Source organism: Gymnodraco acuticeps, unplaced genomic scaffold, assembly GCF_902827175.1.
Source record: "Gymnodraco acuticeps unplaced genomic scaffold, fGymAcu1.1, whole genome shotgun sequence".
Lineage (NCBI taxonomy): Eukaryota > Metazoa > Chordata > Actinopteri > Perciformes > Bathydraconidae > Gymnodraco > Gymnodraco acuticeps.
Genome location: NW_022991064.1, coordinates 3,432,257 through 3,453,984, shown reverse-complemented (window position 1 = coordinate 3,453,984; position 21,728 = coordinate 3,432,257). Strand labels below are relative to the sequence as shown.

At 41.2% G+C, this 21,728-nt stretch overlaps 1 protein-coding gene across 1 annotated transcript in view; it reads left to right on the top strand.

Moving 5' to 3' along the window:
- Nucleotides 1–21,728, top strand: part of csmd2 (CUB and Sushi multiple domains 2) — a 281,630-nt gene that overhangs the window by 164,424 nt on the left and 95,478 nt on the right. The window contains 12 exon segments of the mRNA XM_034236672.1: nucleotides 2,261–2,455; nucleotides 4,100–4,238; nucleotides 6,070–6,257; nucleotides 7,856–8,044; nucleotides 8,610–8,726; nucleotides 9,456–9,568; nucleotides 9,570–9,672; nucleotides 10,498–10,686; nucleotides 11,995–12,164; nucleotides 12,599–12,755; nucleotides 12,945–13,136; nucleotides 17,988–18,114. Coding sequence (XP_034092563.1) covers nucleotides 2,261–2,455; nucleotides 4,100–4,238; nucleotides 6,070–6,257; nucleotides 7,856–8,044; nucleotides 8,610–8,726; nucleotides 9,456–9,568; nucleotides 9,570–9,672; nucleotides 10,498–10,686; nucleotides 11,995–12,164; nucleotides 12,599–12,755; nucleotides 12,945–13,136; nucleotides 17,988–18,114 — 1,879 coding nt within the window.

Here is a 21,728-nt window from a genome sequence, read left to right as displayed (position 1 = left end):
TTTTTACTCTGACGCAGAACACGTTGGCTGCATGCTGGTAAACTCATTTCATGGATATACTGTACCGTTAAGGTTTGGCAGCAGGATTATTGCTTTGGTTGCTATTGTGAAATGAGCCTGATCTTTGCATTATCCACATCCCAATAGAAACATCTCCATAGTTCCTAACCCTTTTAAAGCCACAGAGCTGTTTTAGAGAGGTGCCGTTGGGAGGTTTGTCTTTATACGGTTTGTTGTCCATTAGTTGCAGTGACTCACTTTAATGCAGGCAATGAAATGTTATTTTTACTTTTACAGTTTGTTGCTCTTGATGTGGTCTATTGTGTGTTTCTCACCTTCAGTTTAACACAGTATCATAGAGTTATCGTACTTGAGAGCACATCATTAGTTGGCAAGGTTCAGGCATGATGTCCACACACATCCAGCCACAGTGGTGATACATTTGTCAGACAAGAATATCACTTACTGCATTAGAACTAAAATATATTCTTTAAGGAATCAAAATCTGCCACATAAAAGATTCCTTCCCTTAAAGTACAGCTCCATTTTTTTTTACATCACTCCAACCAAATTATTCATTTGAAATGAAGGACATTTTACTGAAACATGTAGCCTTTAAATCTTCATAAAATGAGCAGCAGAACATGAAAAACGTGTCTGTTTCTATTACTAATGTTAATGTACCCAAACGCTACTCAGCACACAGATATACCCTTGACTTTTGTTAACTTCATTATCACATATGGCACTAATCGTTTTTCATTAAGCCTGTATTTTCTTAATATGGGTTTTTATCAATCATAAAGTGCTAATCTTGTACATCAAAAACAATGTGCCCTTTATGCTTTGAATATCATGTGAACAATTACAATACACGTGTGCCTTAATGTCCCCTGTTCAAAAGCTGTATCATGTCATATGTATGTCTGAAGTCAAGCATTTTCCAGATGCACTATCATTATGGTTATTATTTGTAATATTATTCTTGTAGTAATCAGCACATTCCATACTTAACACCTGCTTTGTAGCCATTGATACATTCTTAAAACAGTATTGGTAATTTAACTGCACAATATATTATTTGATATGTCGTCATAGCAATGTCAACCAGTGTGATAAACTCATCTGGACTTAATATTGCAACTTATTCAGTTATTTAATACACTGTATTGACCGGAATGTAGCATGGCAATACTCAGAAGACTGGTCCTGTATTCTGTTTCTAGCTTTTTAAACCATTTCTGTTTGAGCTGAAAGAAACAAAAATCAGCCTACCCAGAATGCTTTAGGGACATGGCTTTAGCTCATTTGCAAGCATGTCATCCACCGAACCCAGGTGTCTCTTTAAAACCACAATGTGGACAACACATGGTGGCTAATGCATTAATTAGCAAGTTAGATGAATACATTGCCACTGCAGCGTGGTAAATGAATGTCAGCAGCAGTTAATTGAAGATGACGGTTAGTTCCTGAAAAACAGTGTCATCTAACTACAGGACTGTTTTGGGGGAGGGGGGGGCAATGAGCGGACAGCTTCCGTCATTCATGTTAATTAAGGACATGCCAAAGTGTATTGAGGGGATTTTTGGCACATTAATAAATAAGATGATCGTGATGGATGAGGTTTGCCTGGCACTCTGTTTGGGTCCAATGGCTACAGAAGAGGGATTCATCAACACCTACGCGTGTCACCCACCTGCGTGTGTGTACAAGAGTGAGAGCGAGAGAGTAAGTGAGAGGGAGAGAGAGAGGCGCAGGTGATGTATTTGTTTACATGCCTTGTTCCAGGGTTATGCCTCTTCTTGTGTGACTGCGTCTCGTACCCGTCCTTTTATAACTGGTTCCTGCCTGAAGTTTCATTGAGAAGCTTAATGTATAAAGTCCTGATGATGTATGAAAACTATTTTCCCTGTTCCTCCACTCCACGTATCGTTCCACCATGTCATCTGGTGCTGATAATGTGCATACGGTGAGGTTTCACACCCTCTGGAATCACTGCAGCAGGGTGAATCAATGTGACTCACTAAGTGAAACAAATTTCCTCTCGTTAAATGCTGGCATTGTTAATTGCTGACAATTGTCCAGAAACCTGGCTAAGTCTTACATGTGACAAGGATTAATATCAGCAGAAATGCAGGTGAAATATTCCTCTCACAAATAAATATGCGCCTGTTGCCTAAATGTGACTAAGGGAAGTAATCACTGAATGTTTTTGTAACTTCTTCACACTAACCCTATGTCCTCTCTGCATTTCCGATAGCATTTCGCCATAACGAGTGCCCAGACCCGGGTGTGCCGGTGAATGGGAAGCGCTTCGGTGAGAGCCTTCAGCTGGGCAGCTCCATCTCCTTTCTGTGTGAGGAGGGCTTCGTCAAGACTCACGGCTCGCAGACAGTCTCTTGCATTCTCAAGGATGGCAACGTGGTGTGGGATAATGCAGTTCCCCGCTGTGAAGGTGAGTTCATCTGGTCATTCACAAATGTTACAGTTGGACCTCATTTCTTCTTGGTTTCACTTAGTTTACGGCTGAGGAGAGTGTTTTTGTTTTCATTAGCTGGCATGACATTACAGCCTATGCTAGAGACTCAGACGGGTGCATAGAAAAAAACCTCCTTATGATAACTGACATTGTTTAAAAATATTTGTAAAGATGGATTTATCCCATATTTTTAAACCAGTCACACATTGTATCTAAGATGGCATTGTAGGAGTTGTGTCTAAGGATAATCTAGATATAATCACTTTAAATATGCAGAGGATTTAAATCATTAGGGGGAATTTGCATATATTTTCATCTGAGAGAATTCGTACCGTGGTCGAGCGTCTCATTAGCCAAGTGCCCACTGTGTTATCCCTTACAAACTGATGAAATGAGAGTATTTGTTTTGATGTTCTTTCTAGCTGGTAATGTAGCATAACTGAATCTTGTGATTGTAAAGAGATTATATCTTCTGCACATCCAAACAGCGAATGGATTGGTGTGTATAAAGGGAAGGAAATCAATCAACATCAAATCTATCTAAAAATGGATTTGCTGCTTCGTCTTTGATGGATTACTACATTTATTTTACAAATGTTGCATATACGATTAATTCATATCAATAATATCATACATTCTCCTAAATCTGACGAAAGGGAAGAGATTGCTTGAGATGATACAGAAGCTTTGTTTTGCTTTCAAATGATCTGTTGTTGCAGACATGCTGTGCTTACATGCAGATTGCTGAACCGTCCATTTACCCCTCTCTGACTCAATATCAATAAACAATTTCCAGCAAATCAGAAAAGGCCAATCGAGCTGGCAAAGCGAAGATACAGCTAGGTGGTAACCAGCTCAGGCTCTTGGACACCGGCAGCGTATCCCATTAAGCACGGACGTGGTTAGAGCTCTGAGGGGTCTAATCAGGCTCTCTATTCACGATACACAGAAGAGAAACCATTATGAAAACATGTCACTTCCCCCTGTGCCACAGCAGCTTTGTATTCCTCTGAGGCCATCTATCATACCCCTGCGTTTGTAGAGCAATGCGTTTTATAGATGTCCTTCAGTATGCTGAGTTGGCTGATTAAATCATTCCACTTCAAAGGGAGCCAGGAGCTGGCACTGTAACTAAGCCCTGCTCCGTGTGTTCTGGTTAAGGATAGGCAGTTACAAAATGCACGGCAAAGTGAAACCGGTAAGACGATGAGACGGGGGTCGATGTGCTCAAGCGTTTTTTGTTCTAGCGATCAAAGACGCTCCGTTTTCTCAGTTTGATGGGGGTGACAGCGGCGCCTTTTAAGGGAGGGGGTTTCACGGATTTAAAGACAGCAGCATAAGGGAGGAGACATATGCATACATGGTTATGTAATGCATGCCCTTGTGCACACAGACACACGTCCGATGGAGAGGTATGTCCCTAGGAGAAAATGGTTAACCTTGAAGGGAGACGTCTCCAGTTTACATTAGATAGACCCTGGCACTAAAAGAAATGGGATGAGCCCCGGCTGATGCATGGAATCATCTATGAACACTGTCATACATCAGATAGGGACGACATGCATAATTCAATCTCTATCTGTTCTCTCTCTCACTCGGTTTCTTCTCTCTCTCCGTCAGCCCCATGTGGAGGGGAACTGAAGGCTCCCAGTGGGATCATCCTTTCCCCCGGCTGGCCAGAACTCTATAAGGAGGCCCTTAACTGTGAATGGATCATTGAGGCTCCTCCAGGCTACCCCATCAAGATCATCTTCGACAAGTGAGTCACACAGATGGCAACTGCTGCTGTGTAAATGTTTCTTTTTTCGTCTATTTTCTTTTTCAGGGCAAGCTTTACTTTACCTTCTCACAATTACAATATGTGCTCACATTCTTCCCACTGCTTGTTTTCCCTTTATTTAAAGAGGACATTAGTATAGTATGCTCATTTCAGGTTTCATAATTGTATTTTGAGCTTCTACTGTGACATGTCTCCAGGCTTTAATGTTCAAAAAGCTCTTTATTTTTCTCATACTGCCTGTGCTGCAGCACCTCTTTGCACCCTGTCCCAGTCTGCTCTGATTGGTTAGCTGGCTGGCTCTGTTGTGAGTGGTCAACTGCTAAGAAATGTCCCACTTCTTAGCCAATCATGTACCAGGTGTTGGAGGGCTAGCCAATAGAAGCGCATGTGTTGCTTAGTGATGTCATTATGTTACGGAAGTAAACAAAGGAGTCCAATGGAGGCATTCAGGCAGGAGGGATTGTGCGTTAGAGGAACTCCCTCTGGAGGGAACTTTTGGATTGTAGCCTGTGCAGACCATTTAATATGAACACAAACCTAGTAACACACAAAAGGGAAAAGCCCAAAGCATAATGAGCCCCTTTAATCTCTTCTTCTGTCTTCTCTTTCTGGTGGTTATGCAGTAGATCTAATGCGCATTAACATACACCACCAACTAGTAGAACACTATGTTTTATTTAGTGCACACTCATAAGTATTTCATTCTTCATTTGATAGCCCCTCCCTAATGATCCACAAATGTACTTACAGTTTAAACACACACACACATTTACTGTTAGAACTCCACTTAAACTTCAATGTTCTATATGTACATGAGTTTGCAATGCATGTACAGGAGATGGTCCGTCAAGGGGAACCACAGAGATGGGAGAGATTTGTCCTGATGTTTGTGGAAGATAGAGATGTACACTCGCAGGATCAAACGCCGCATTAGCGTTTCGCGAAGGCTCATTGTTGCGAGCGCATCTCGTCCTCGTCCCTGACATGCAATGCAAACTGAATACAACATAAATGTGTGTTGCTCTTTAATTTGTATGTAACATCAATAAAACACCACAGACCGCTTCATTCAGATGACATGGTTCTGAAGCTCAGCAATTTATTCATGGCTTTGAAGATGAGTGGCTCTGGCAACAAATAGAGAAACACACAACAAGCATACACACACACACACACACACACACACACACACACACACACACACACACCACACACACACACACACACCACACACCAATGCATGCCAAATGTCTCAGGATTTTTCTAAAACTCATCATGTACAAATTAGAAATAATTCAGCTAATTTATAATTAGCATGTGGGTTAAAAGCAAAATGTTCTGAGTTGATGTTAATTCAAGCATCAATGTCTTTTATTCAGATTGCAGGGAACGTGACATTTTAATCAATGATCTTTTTAAAAATCACAACCCTGCTTTTCAGTTGGTTTCATAATCAGTTCATCAGTGGAGTTCCTTGATCATTCTAAATGTCTCTTACTGATTATTATTTACCTAAAATCAAATTTGCCCACTTTGACATTACAAGTTATTTAGCTGAGACTTTTATCCAAAGCGATTTACATAGACTTGAACCGTAGACACCTACAGGAGTGATCTGCGGTCAGTTATATTGCCCAAGGACTCTTCAACATGTTGACTGAAGGGTCTTGGATTGGAGCAAGAACCCTCTCACTCCCCAATCAGTGCATTAACCCTCTGAGACATAGGTACGTGGGATCCAGTAGAGAAAATCACTTTTGTTGTTGATGTGAATCAACAATCAACTTACTTTGTTTTACTCTGTTCTCAGGTTCCGCACAGAGGTCAACTATGACATCCTCGAGGTGCGCGATGGACGTTTTCCCTCTTCACATCTCATTGGCAGTTACCAGGGAACCCAGGTTCCCCAGTTCCTCATCAGCACCTCCAATTTCCTGTTTCTCTTCTTCTCAACTGACAAGAGCCACTCGGACATCGGGTTCCGCATACGTTACGAAAGTAAGAGCTTAAAGTGCGCTAAAAATCATGCACACGGCCAAAGAGACAGTACGGTAAATGAAGGGCTTATTTAGCCGTGCTTCATAAGCCTTGTTCGCTGTACTTGTAAAAGCTTTACAATCTTCAGATGTAAATACAACCTCCGCAAGCTGTCAATTTCACCATGAAGCTGTTCTCATTAGAACACCTATAATTAGAAAGTAAATGGGGTTAGATCAGGGGTGTCAAACTCAAGGCCCGGGGGCCACATCCGGCCCGCGACTTCATTTTATGTGGCCCTGCAAGAGCTTGCAAAGAATGTAATACGTTTATTATACGATTAAATGCCGCTTTACAGAATCAGGTTGCCCATAAACTACATGTCCCACAATGCATCTCGTTTTGTGACATGCGCACTGAAGAGACTTGCAATTATTTGCTTTCAGACGTAGTTAATTACTAAGTCATTATCCTATCCGATAATAATCCAATTCAGAGGCAATAATGTAATATAACACATTATTTTATATATATTATATATTTATATATATGTATATTTTATATAGTTACAACCGGCCCTTTGAGTGCAACCATATTGCTGATGTGGCCCGCGATGAAATTGAGTTTGACACCCCTGGGTTAGATTGTTGTGTCAGATAACTCTGCCTTGGCACACGTTGCCATACACGCACACTTTAACCACACACCGGTCTTCAATCATGCTTTAAATCCAAACCTTAAAGGTGGGGTAGATCATTTTGGAGAAACCAGCTCGAGTGCGCTAGAACTTATTCCACATATTAAACCAGGAGCTAACACAGCTTAAATGATTGCCTATAAAAACCACATTAAACATAAAATAATCAGTTGCATTCATTTCTTATGGCTCTATCTGCTCTATCAGTCATTTCTTATGATTACATTTTTCCACAGGCCAACAACAGCTTCACAAAAACTATAAACTAAAAAGCAAACATGCCCTGTTGTCCTGAGAGAAAAAGTGCAGAAGGAAACATCCATTGAAACTCAGTGTGCTGCTGTGATGCTAGTTCAAGCAGATACTTGGCATCTCATCTTGGGTGCAAGTTCATCAATGTTTGGGCTCAGGCTCTGAGCTGAGGAGACCCTCAGGATGGAGTGAAGGTGTGCGGGCAATATACCGACCGGCGGGCCAGATCTAATAGCAATTAGAAATGATCCTGCGGGCCGAAATTAAATCCACCATGGGCCTGATTTGGCCCCCGGGCCTTGAGTTTAACAATGCCTTAAAGCATTCCTATCTTCATTCCTACCTATGTGGCTCATGCTGGTAACCTTTACTCCCTGATGAAATCTCTGCAAGACTTAAATAATTCACCACGAATGTTACTTAGGCAGAAACTATGCAAGGCGGAGCGGGAGCTGAAACTTCTCATTGGTTTATTCCTGTTGCAGAAGGATGCTCAAGTAAATTATTTATGGGGATTGCTTTTGGAGAGCAAAATGCCCTTTTAACTTTTCTTGACCTATAGTTGAACTATTGAAAACAGGAAATCAGCCTAATTACACTGCTAGCAGGTGGAATTTCAATACCTTTGTGTGGCTGATCGTATTCCCCTCTTCTGTCTCTTCCTCTCCAGCCCTGCAGCTCCAGTCGGATCACTGCGTGGACCCGGGTATACCTGTCAACGGACAGCGACACGGCAATGACTTCTATGTGGGAGCCTTGGCGACATTTACCTGTGACGCAGGGTACACACTTAGCGACACAGAGCCTTTAGAATGTGAACCCAATTTTCAGTGGAGCCGCCCCCTGCCTACCTGTGATGGTACGTTCCATAAAATGGACCTAGAAACGAAATGGTCTCCTGCCAGTTTTCATGAATAAGATTAAAGCTATATTCATTGTTGTATGTTTTTGCAGACCAAATATGAGAAGTGCTTTGCTTCATGTTGCATCACATTTAAATAGCTATTTCTAAGTTATTATAACATCTATACAAGATGATAACATTTCTCTCAACAACTCTTGTTTTAGGCTTTAAAGGTTTCTGCTTCGTTTCATCATAAATGTTTTATATGTTGGGCCATGAGCTTGCCCTTTGATGTTCCCCTTTTTCTTCATCTGTAAATGCTTTTATATTTGAGGACACTATTGATTTCTGCCCACTCTTTAATGGTATTGATGATACCACTCTCGTTCTTCCTGCAGTGTTGAAGGGCACCTCTTTTAAAATGTATTTCACTGCAATGTAAATGCCCAGAACAGTTTTCTCAATTTTGGGGGAAAAAGTTAATTTCTGTCTTCATCCACTTTGTTTTGCCCTTTCTGATTTTGCCTCATTTCTCTCCCTCATCCATCTCTCGCTGTTTCTGTCCTCCCTATGTCTTCAGCATTGTGTGGAGGTTACATCCAGGGCAACTTTGGCACCATCCTGTCCCCTGGCTTCCCAGACTTTTACCCACACAACCTGAACTGCACGTGGATAATAGAGACCTCCCATGGCAAAGGTGAGCTGAGCATTTCTGTGTCAACGCATGTATCAGCCAACTTCAATTTCCTTTACAATGTCATCTCCCCCTACCGAGTGGCCCTTTTTTATCCTGCCGAACACGAAGAATCTTTAAGACTGGAGTGCTGAGAGGCTGGCCTAGGGCTGCGGTGCCACGGGACAATACTTCAGTCATGTCACCTTTTGGTAGAGTGCTCACATCAAAACGATACAGGATAATTTGTTCTCTCTGCATGGGCATAATGTTTTGACGAGTACATGGGAAGGAAGACAGGGAATTGAGGCTGTGTGCATTACGAGACAGGGAATATATTATTTCAAGACAACAAACATTTTATTTAGTTTTTAGCTTGCAGGAATATCAAAGTTAACTTCATTCTAAATGTCTCTGTATGTGTGATACAAATGGGAGATCGAAATGCTGTGTCTCACCGTCCCAAAGAATAAACATATATATATACATGTATACATGCATACAAACACATATATAAACACATACATACCCATACCTAGACAGATATACACACATTAAGAGGTATAAATATAAAGAAGGTACAACAGCAAATATATAAAAGAAAAAACGGTCTACACTATGAACATATAACAACAGTACAAATATATACAATAGTGCAAATAACAATATATATATATGTGAAACCAAACCTCAAAGTGCGATCAAGTCAATATAGACACACATATCAGTGTATGTTTTTGCTCTATTTTTCAGGCGTCCAATTCACCTTCCACACGTTCCACCTGGAGAGCCCTCATGACTTCCTGTTGGTGACGGAGAACGGCAGCTTCTCCCAGCCTCTGTGGAGGCTGATGGGCTCCACGCTGCCCCCCCCCTCTCAGCGCAGGCCTGTTTGGAAACTACACGGCTCAGATCCGCTTCCTCTCCGACTTCTCTGTTTCCTATGAGGGATTCAACATCACTTTCTCTGGTGAGAATGGATTTAGTCATTCAAATTGCTAAGAAGCGAATAAAAGGAAAGCCAAAAGTTCCGGTCACAGTACTGAGCCGTGCAAATCATTTGGAAGAGACCATGAGCTCTGGCTTAAAAAGGTTACACCATTAAGCACTTGTTGAGAGTGGACAAGTATGGATCAGAGACTCTCTGTAACCCCATTAATTACAAGGTTATTGACACAGTAAGAGCGATGCTTAGCTAGGAGGAGGCCACCATAAACAAGGAGCAAATAATGATGTAAGTATGTGTCCTAGAAATATGTAATTACCGCCACTCGAGAGTAAATAATGAAATGGTTAACATCAAGAGAATTGATTAAATTTAAATGAATCAATTAGGATAGAGCACAGATGGCCCTTTACCCACTGAGAGAATCATCTCACCTCCTTTTGCTCTCACAGCATCCCTTCATTTGAAATCCAACACACAGTTTAAAGAATATAATAACAAAATGTAATTCCACATATCTCAAAATAATAAGCTTTCCTGGAAGGAGGCCTAAATGTTAAGAAATATGTCTTTACCCCTCATAGCCACTTGATGCTTTATTGATTTGAATGAGTAACATTGTGTTGGATGTTATCTGGGTTTGTTGAGGATATCCAATCGATTTAAACATGGTTCAACTTCCTTTGAATCAGTGTTTTAAACTTCTTAACATTTCAAAGCATAACAGAATAAGTGTTATCAGTTACATTTACACACATTTAAACATCACAGGACATGGAAGTTACAAATACTCATCACAGTTAACCTAGTATGTATGTATTATGTACGACTAATACTTTTGTTTTCCAGAGTATGATTTGGAGCCATGCGAGGATCCCGGCATCCCGCCCTACAGTACCAGGAAGGGCCTGCAGTACGGAGTGGGCGACGCCCTCATCTTCTCCTGTTTCCCGGGTTACCGACTGGAGGGTCCGGCGAGGGTGATCTGCTTAGGGGGCAGGAGGCGGGTGTGGAGCTCACCTCTGCCAAGGTGTGTGGGTAGGTGGTCACATGTTTATTTTTGGCTTTTGTCACTTCCCCTCTACCCTCCTCACACTTGCCCTTTCACACAAACCCACCCATTAATGTACAAAACTGTCAATCACATTGCAAGACGAGGCATTTCCCTTTCAACTCTCCTCATTATCGTCTCTCCGTGCGCTTGAGTTTTGTCTCTTTGTTGGATAGCTTCAAAGAAACAACCTTTTTGACTTTGTCCAAATGATGGCTTAGATCTAATGAAGATGACATTCAAGAGCTGAAATATGTTTATTATTGATGTTATTGAAGTCGATCTGCAAAGATTGAAGTCAATATGTTGATTATATGATGCTCCAAACCTTAAGAGCTGCTTTAGAGTGCTTATATGTAAACAAATGGTATCCTAATGGTCCTAATTATAGGTAAACCATAGGCCAAGGCAATGGTTGACCTTGCTGCGTTTGTCCTAATCATAGCTCTTTTCTGGATATCCAAATTGTGCACTACTTTAATTATTTTATGGAAGTATTTTGTACCTATTGTGCATTTTTTATGAGGTAATTTGTTCACATTAAGATTTTGACATTTCTTCATTGGAAACAAGTAATTATAGTTTAGCAAATTCAATTTGGTGCAGTCACATTTATTTTCTTTACCCACACCATTAATATCGGATTTGTCTCTACGTTTTATCGTCAGTGTTTAGGCATGTGTTAAGTAGGTCAATCTATTTTAATATATTATAATTTACTTGACAGCCTCTTCTGCCCCGGTTCTCGTTGCATATTTAACTGAGAGAATGAAAAATGCTGCTCTTGTTGTGTTTGGCCCAGAAGAATCCGCATTTTTAAAAGTTGATAGCGATGACACATTGTTTTATTTTCACATATAAAATCAGCCGTATATTAGGAACTTGTTATTTTTTTATACACCTCTGGGAGAGTCCCATCACCTCATCTTACCTCGCTGCCAAAGACAACATTCAGGAATCATTTGTTGCTATTTAAATGTTAGCAGCTATTTTCCTACATAAAAAGCCGCCCCAAATTGTCCACTCTTTTCCTGATATGATTCAGAAAAAGCAATTTTCAAATAGAGCTGAAATTACTGTTAATCTTATTCAGATTGCATTGTGATTACGATGATGTGCCACTCAACATTCAGGTGTAGTTATCGACTTTATCCCCCTCTCCATCACCTCTCCCATCTCCCTCTGCATGACGGCATGAAATAATACTCTGCCAGTTTCAAGCATATAGCGATTGACATGTCCTCTGCTCTCTCCAACACCTCCTCTGTCTCTCCGCTCCTTCTCTTCTTCTCTAGCTGAATGCGGCTCATCCGTGACTGGCATGCAAGGGGTGCTGCTCTCACCCAACTACCCCGGTTACTACGGCAACTACCACGAGTGCATCTACTCTATCCAGACGCAGCCGGGAAAAGGCATCCAGCTACGAGCACGCGAATTCAGACTGGAGGAGGATGACATGCTGAAAGTGAGGGGGTGGAGGGGAATTGTGTGTGTGTGTGTGTGTGTGTGTGTGTGTGTGTGTGTGTGTGTGTGTGTGTGTGTGTGTGTGTGTGTGTGTGTGTGTGTGTGTGTGTGTGTGTGTGTGTGTGTGTGTGTGTGTGTGTGTGTGTGTGTGTGTGTGTGTGTGTGTGTGTGTGTGTGTGTGTGTGTGTGTGTGTGTGTGTGTGTGTGTGTGTGTGTGTGTGTGTGTGTGTGTGTGTGTGTGTGTGTGTGTGTGTGTGTGTGTGTGTGTGTGTGTGTGATATCTGTGTGTGTGTGGCATATCTGCGTGTGTGTGTGTGGCATATCTGCGTGTGTGTGTGTGGCATATCTGCGTGTGTGTGTGTGGCATATCTGCGTGTGCACACCTGATCATCTTAATGCAGATGCTTCCTCCCACTCTGCCTCTCTTCCTCCCAGGTCTTTGATGGCAGCAGTAATAAGGCTCGTCTGCTGGGGGTGTTTACAGGCAGCGAGATGCTAGAGACCACTTTGAACACCACCTCCAGCTCCATGTGGCTGGAGTTTGTCAGCAATGCGGATAACACCAGCAAAGGCTTTGAACTGCACTTCATTAGTGAGTAACACACAAACACCCACCCTTCTTTACATTTAACATTTGCATTTTGCGACAGTTTGTTTGTTTATGTGCTTCCAACTCTCTCTGTTGCCTCATAAAATCCATACCATTTTTTTGTTTAATAAAACTTTCCTACTGCTATGCTGTGCTGTGCTGTCCTTCCTCACCTTACCCTCTGCATCCAAGGTTTCGAGCTGGTGAAATGTGAGGATCCAGGTGCTCCTCAATTTGGCTACAAGCGGGAGGACAAGGGTCACTTTGCAGGGAGCACCGTGTCGTATAGCTGTGACCCAGGCTACACCCTGAAAGGACCCGAGGTGCTCACCTGCCTGAGGGGGGAGAGGAGGTCATGGGAAAGCCCCCTCCCACTCTGTATGGGTGAGTCTGATGCTCCTTAGGGGATTAGAGAACTGTGTCCTTGCTGTTTAGAGAAATATTTGTTTATTTGCTAATATCATTTTGGGTTCTTTTGATTTTTTTTCTCACATTTACAATTTGTACAGTTTTGTACCTATCTCTGTAACATCAGTCTGTTTGTGACATGGGAAGTACTACATCAAGTAAAAGTATGTATTGTACAACCATAGAAACATATTCCAGTACAAGATTTGAAAGATCTGAGACATTAATTCTGTCAACAAAAAGTAATTAAAGTATTAAAGCTAAATAGATTGTTTTGCAGAATAACCACTTTTTTGATTCAGCAGTTTAAAAGTGCAGATGACCAAGTAGCAGCTAAAAATGTGTTGTTTAATGGAGAGCAAATCATCACGTTTCGTATGAGAATTGTTGGGATGCAATTGATCTACTAGCTAAGGCTTTCACATGTAGGATGTATTGTAGAAATATGAAGAACGGGCAGACTAAACATACTTATGTAAATGCCAAAAATGAATTTGATTGCAACACATGACCGAATGTACATCTCAACGTTACATCAGCTACCAACTGTCCTGCAATGTAAGGCTATTCTCTGCTATCCTGCCTTACAGGACAGTGTGTTATTACTTTTCCTTACATCACCATCGGTTACATTGTGCTATGTTAAATTAAGCTTATAATCCAGGTTGCAGCATTGTGCTGAAACACATTATATTACTGTATTTATCAGTGGCTGCTTTAGTGTTTGGCACGCTACTAATCCTTACCAGTTTTTGTTCTTTCAGCTAAACCAACATGTCTGACCTAGTTTTATTTCCATAACAATGTGAATTAGCTGGTGCAGGTTGAGGGAAGCTCTGTGGTTTGTTATAGCTCTGCTATTTTGGGCCATCCATTTGGTTGCTTTCCCAGCACCTTATTCAGTGCATTATCTCATCAGGAAATGACTGTGCTCTATTCCGCTCCATACATTCATATCCCGATTGCATAGACTCCCTTTTCGCATTATTTATTTTCACTAAAATAAGACTCTTCCCGTATCAGCAGCACACCGAGCTCATAGGCAGGTATTAACCCCTAACTGTCTGTGGTGGACAGACTTTTAAAATCAATTTTATGGAGATAATTTCTCCATTAGATAGTTTACCCATCTGAGCATTCGGTAGGGTTCACCTACAGTTCACCTGTCAGTCGTTGGCAGCTAACACTAACATGGTCTGCTTTATTATGTTTCAAAACTGAAACACCTACGCACACATACTGCACTATATGGTTTCATGGTAAAAGAAACGCAGAGCAATCTTTTTCAATCTTCTCATGGTAGACATTTTGACAGAGTCTCTCAGAAAGCAGCCAGAAGCTCGTTAAGGAAAACGGGCAGGTTGGTGTTCTTTGACACCCGCCAAGGTGATTAGAATAATATTTCTTGGCTCCCATTTCAACTCAAACTGACAGGCAATTTCATGACTAGGTATAAACAACATCCAACAAACTTTATATCTCTGAACAGGTTTGTCCTCCCCGTGCCCCTTTTTCGCTACAAATTATAGCCAAACAGCCAGAGTGAATTTGGGAGCAGATGAGGGACTGCTTCTGTTTGTAATGGTGGGATTATTTTGGAGCAGTGGGGACACTCTGAACACAGATGAGAAGGGTACATCGAGCCGGGGAGGAAGGAGAATGAAATTGAGTTGAAAACAATAGGGAGAGTTTATTTCCTGAAAGTCACGGAAGAGGAAAGTTGCAAGGTTGAAAGCCTGAGCAGCGATGTGTTCGACACTGATGTGGGAACTGAGTCGTATGATAACCAGATGATAACACAACAAACACATATGTTGCATAATTACAGTCCCTATCCAATGTATTTTAATAGCAATTTGCACCGTTTTACATTATTTGTATCTGTGTTTAAGTAAAGTGATTGTGTACAATTATTATTTATTAGGATCCCCATTAGCACTAGCATTGGCTAGTCTTCCTGGGGTCCACACACTCTCTCTCACACACACACACACACACACACACATACCATGTATACATCACTTCAGGGGACATTACATTGACTTACATGCATTTCCTGGAGACTTATCCTAACCTTAACCATAACCAACACATGCCTAACTCTAACCCTTACCCTTAACCTTACCCTTACCCTTACCCTAATCCTAAACCTAACCAAGTCTTCACCCTAAAATTAATGATTCCCCTCATGGGGACCTCCAATTTGTCCCCATAAGGGAAGCCAGTCCCCACATGTGACTATGTAAACAGATGTAGGGTCCCCACAAGTATAGTAATGCTAGACCACACATACACACACACACACACACACACACACACACACATACACACACAGTCAAACATACATAAAACAAAACAAAAACATGCAATTCACAATTCAATATGTATTGAAAACAAAATGGATCATCCTATTGTAGCCATCATTAAGTATGTATGTGTCTGTTTGATATGTAAAGCACCACATACTTTCCATATATCAAACTTTGATATACGTGTAATGATACATACAGTATGTCTTGTGGGGAAATGTACAGAGAAAATGGTGGGACAAGAAGAGGCAGAATCCAAGCTGACTTGTATGAAGGTGTATGTGCAGACATAGATTGAAGGGTAGAGTAGCTGAGCCAGTTACACTGCCATGGCAGCACTGAGCTGTAGTTTCTTAGGTCATAAGGCAAGAGGAAAGAGATGGCTTTGTCTCCGTGATAGATCACCCTCTTCACTTCTCACTCCATAAAAAAACAGCAAGTTTCTTTCAACAAGAAAAGCATAACAGAGGGGGGAAAGCTTGAAGAGAGAAACTAAAACCTCTTCTATCTTCTCCCTTTCATTATTTTCACATTTTTACTTTCCTTCCAATATAGTGACATAAGAGAGGACAATCCAATATTTAAATTATTTCATAAACTCTATTTCAAGTTTGTGTTTTGTATTGTGTGAACACCGATCAGAGGCCAGCTCTGATGAGTATTGCAGTTGAAATGCACAACGCCCGAGGGAGGCGAAGAGTGTGAAGTAGGAGGGTAAGGAGAGAAACAAAGCAAGGAAATATCTGCTTACGCAAGGAAAGGCATGTTTATCAAATGAAAGGTGACAAATTGTTTACGGAGAAACAACAGCTTGTGTCTGTCTGACGGTGGGATGTTCTCTTTGTGTGTGAGCGCTGTTTTATTCACTTAGCTAGTTCCTGAGTTGGTTTCTTGCCAGCCTGTTCATGTGTGTTTTCTGCTGTTGCCGTATTTCAACTCAGGGTCTATTTTCCTCAGATTGATTTCACAGCCATCATCACCATCAGTATGATTTCTTGAACTCCATTTTTCCCCTGTTTGAAAGAGCTATTCCTCTCAGCGGAAGATAAAGGAAAGTAGAATACTTGTACCCTCTTCTTGTCAGATGAGATGACTTCAACAATCTTAACAAAAACACTTTAAGTCTAATGTTGTTGAAAGAACATTTTTTTTCATTCACTTTTTGGATGCGAGTAGGAGGGGGTAATTGAAGGGGGGCTGAAAATCGCTTTTCAATCACAGAGCCTTTCTGATGGAAATGTATTACTTGAAGCTGAAAATATATCTCCATTATTCCCACTGTTCCTGAGAAAATATTGTGGCCCCTGATTTTGCTTTGTAGTATCAGAGATTCATGATTGTCTATGTATTGAGAGATGGAGCTCATGTTTGATGTCTGTTGAGCTCCTCAGGGGGGCTTGTTGAACTGTGATATGATACTAGAACCATCATATTGTCTACAAACACTACAACTACTGCCACAAACACTCCCATAAGCATCTCAATGACAATACTCGGATGTCTTCCACTCTTTCGGTATGATCATAGTCTCATGTTGTCCAATAGGAAACATGTATCTATTCTGTACATACTTGGAGTACACATATTTATAGATTGAGCCCTAAAATGCTTTTAACTCACATGAAAGGGGCCTTATTACACTCATGTTCAGGTTCATATTAGTATTTAGCGTCTCTACTGTGACATGTCTCTAATGTTCAAAAAGCTCTTTTCTCATACTGCCTGTGCTGCACCTCTTTTCACCCTCTGTCTGAAACCAGAGTTGTGATTGGTCAACCGCTTAGAGATGTCCCGCCTCTTAGCCTATCATGTACAATGTGTTGGAGTGCTAACCAAAAGAAGCACAAGTGTTACAATGTACAGTAGTCATTATGTTACGGAAGTCAACTGAGGGGACCCATGGAGGTGTTCAGACAGGGTGGGGGGTTTGGGAGAGAAACTCCCTCTGTAGGGACATTTGTGATTTTAGCCCTTGCAGGCCATTCACATGCACAGAAACCTGCCACACAACAGGAAAGGGAAACCCCGATAAAAGCATCTTAGGGTCCCTTTAACCCCAACCCATTTTTCCATATCAGTGAAAATTAGTTTTCTTTAAACATATTGAAAGTGATGTTGTTCCAGTCCATCAACTTTGAAAGGTAACAGGACGAGGTCATTTGTAAAGTTGCTGGATTGCCTTCACTGAGCCAAGAGGATGCACAGAGTATATTAAGTTGGCTGCTCTCCCTCTTATCATTCAAATTGCAAACAAGATGATGACGCACATCCAACTTTAGCGTTCGACTATACCATGTCAATAATTAATAATGATGAGAGGAAACCGGCGCGATGCACTTTACGGGAAGTGGGATAATGCAGTTTCTGGCATGTTAAGTATGTTAATCTTGCCGTATCCTTTTATTAATTTGACTTTCAGAGCATTGATGAGCTTTTACTTATTTTACACCTTTTCTTTTCCTCTTAGCATTAATTGCTCAGCTCCTTAATCTGTCGCTCTCTCTGTTCCTCTTTCCAGCGGAGTGTGGGGGCGCCATCAAGGACGAGCTTTCTGGTCGTATCCTGTCTCCGGGCTACCCAGCGCCCTATGAGCACAACCTGCACTGCATCTGGACCATCGAGGCCCCCTCTGGAAGCACTATTAGGTCTGAACAACGCTTTGTTTCCTTGTTCGCGCCTTTCTAGCTTTCTGATTACATTGTTCTTTTCCTGGGCTTTCTTTCTTTCAATCTACCACCTTTCAATATACTTCCAATTTAGACCTCCTTTTTGCAGTTGTATTCATCACTTTCACAGGCTGCTGTGTAATCAATCTTCAGCGAGCTGCTATTGGCCAATAGTTGAGTTACTACTGGGTAAGGGGAAATGCCACCTCCGAGCCTTAAGAAAGTCAAGTGTTGGGCTATGATTGTGTGTTCTATGCTTTACTTTCTTGAATTTGATTTAATGCAAGTAAGCAAAATCCTGCAAGACCCTTTATCTAGCATGAGGTTTTTGATGATAGCTTTCTAGAAAATGTAAACTTAGGTTATTCTCTAGCATCATATTTATTTCCATTCTTGCATATTTTTTGTGATCAAAGATATTTTTCTCCATGTGGTTAGGGTAGTGGCAGCAGTCCTTTTTCCACACGTACCCTGTGGGATCCCCAAAAATGTCCTTAATGTGTTCCTGAGATGCCACAGGGTAGTGATTCCTAAAAGGTTGCGCTGGGAATAATACTCAATACTCAATCAGCCTATTACCCCAATTGTACAGCTAGAAAAAACATTTTTTTTGTTCTGCATCTGTAAATGTATTGTCTGAAGTTATAGGAATTTAGGAATAACTTGCTACATGCTTCAATTTCCTTCAAAATTGCTTCCATCCGTCACTATTTGCCTTCCTCTATTGACTCTGCGTGCACTTGCGTGCGCCTGTTTGGTATTCATTCAGTGCATTCACTCATGTATGCAAATGTTTGTTGATGTGCCATTCCTGTGGCTCCTGTTCCAATAGAGCTAACCCTCGACCAACTTCCTATTTATATTCTGAAGTTTGGAAATGTGCTTTATTTAATTCAAGCTTCTTATACTTCAGGCAATATTCTTTCTGCACTTGATACTCAAACAATAAATTGCTCCTTTTTAATAATGCACATATTTGGATTCTAAGCTCTCAATTCCTTTTAGCAATACATTTAGATTTTTGCTATTCATTTGAACTTTTCTCAGAGTTGCCAGTCTGGATGGACCATTGTATAGTGTTAGTTCCCATGTACAAAATATGACATTGTTTGCAAATGTTTACAACCTAAAAGCATGAAAGACCATTCAAAAATATAGTCTTTTCAGCCAGTGACAATTTTTTTTGTCCAGTGTGCAAGCAATTCAATATTTTTGATAGATAGATAGATGGATATACTTTTTATTAATCCCCGTGGGGAAATTGTTTCTCTGCATTTGACCCATCCTAGTGTTAGGAGCAGTGTGCTGCCATTTTGAACAGCGCCCAGGGAGCAGTGTAGGGAACGGTGCCTTGCTCAGGGACACCTCGGTAGCACTTGGTCTTGCCGGGACTTGAACTGGTGACCTTCCAGTTGCCAAGCCAAGTCCCTATCGACTTCGCCACCACCGCCCTCATATGTAAAATGATAAACATATAGATAGATAGATATCAAGTACATACTGTAGGATACATTTTAACAATACTTTGTCCTTGTGGAAAATGGACATTTTAACCCCCTATGTGTCATTCTCCGTCCATTAAGCTACTCAGGACAGCAGACATGTGTCAGTCATAAATCAGCATGTCTATGATAACTCCCATGTTTTGACAGCATCGAAATGGTCGGCCATTAAGCCACAAACATGGAGCTAGTGTGTTGGACGTGTTTGGAATATCAATGGTGTTCATGCACTGTCATAAAGCAGAGCTGTAAACTAATGAAATCAGTGTGTAAGCCTATGTACATGTCGGAACAGTGCTGTGAAGGAGGATACTGATTAATCCATAAATGCACGTGTACATGAAGGAGCATGTGAGGAGGCGATGAGCACAATAGATGGTTCAAGTAGGAGGGATATCATCTCTCTTCTCATAAATTGAATTAACTTCTCGTAAATAATCACTTGACCATCCTAGTGGTGCATGTATCACATTTATGAATCCCGGCACTTTTTATAAACATTCTATAAATAATAATTTGCCAATGTTAGGGGATAGGAAGTCATTCATAATAAACGTACATGATAGTGATCATATTCAATAACTTTTAACAGACTGCAGCAGAATTGTATATCTGCCCTGGTAATATCATGCAAGCCTTTTAACTCAACACCCTCCAACACTAACTCATTCTAGCTCTAGCACATGTTTTATGTTAAATCCAATATGAAAAACACATCTACATAATACTATCAGATAGCACAGTATACTTTATTTTCTTCACTTTGCCATGTCGTTTCTATAAATGTGTGATTTTTCTGCATGGATCTATTTGTGTGTGAGTGCCATCCCATAGCTAGCACATCTGACATTCCTCGGTCCCTCCTGATTGCTAGTTTTGGTTCATTAATGCCTTCAGCACCTCTGGGTCCCCAGCATTCCTCTGCAAGGTACTATGCTCTGTATCCATGCCTTTGATCCTACCCACGCAATTTATTATTGAGACGAATTTGCAATGCATTAGCCCGGGGATTCCCTGTATCAAATGTTGCAGCCGAAGGTAGCATACAAATTAAACCGCTGCGAGTTTGTGACTAACCAGGAGATATGCCGAGTGACATCTGAAAAGCCCACAACTGGTTTGCCGGGAGTTATGGATGGATACGGAAAATATAGGTGGGAGGCAGAGAGAGGAATACAGACATAAAGATATAATGACAATAAAAAAGCAATCGAGAGGATAAGGGAGGTAATGAGCCATTTCAGCGATAGAACAGTCAGTGGTTAATGCTACAAAGATCAAAGGAGGGAGGTAGGCTACACTACATGCCCACAGGTTCAAGCGCTTTTTATAAATATATTTTAAAGATATTTTTCTAAAGTTATAACTCAGTGCCCGGGTTGTTTGTTCAACACTAATGAGGGAGGTTAAGAGAACTAGACAAAAAGAGAGATAGATGGCGAATTAGTATTATTTTATTTTATTAAACTACCAATTTGCCACAACCCCCCGAAAAAATCCCCTCCGTTCAGTCCATGGAACGTCAAGGGAGAAAGTGTGTGTGTGTGTGTGTGTGTGTGTGTGTGTGTGTGTGTGTGTGTGTGTGTGTGTGTGTGTGTGTGTGTGTGTGTGTGTGTGTGTGTGTGTGTGTGTGTGTGTGTGTGTGTGTGTGTGTGTGTGTGTGTGTGTGTGTGTGTGTGTGTGTGTGTGTGTGTGTGTGTGTGTGTGTGTGTGTGTGTGTGTGTGTGTGTGTGTGTGTGTGTGTGTGTGTGTGTGTGTGTGTGTGTGTGTGTGTGTGTGTGTGTGTGTGTGTGTGTAGGTGTGTGTGTGTGAACTTGTGGTGCAGTGTGTCTACATTTTATTTGTCGGTGAAAACATGCTTCTTTGTCAAGACCACCTGCGTGTAAAATGAAGCAGCTCCCGAAAGCTAGCATTGACAGCAACAACATCGCTTACGGACACTTTTTTAAGGTGGATCAGCCTTAGGAGCCACACATACTGTAGCACTTTTCCAATGCAATGCAGCCCACATCTGTCATGCTCCATCACATACATTTTGCCTTCAGTCTTACATAAATATGCACATATATTTTACTGGGTTTGCTCACCCCA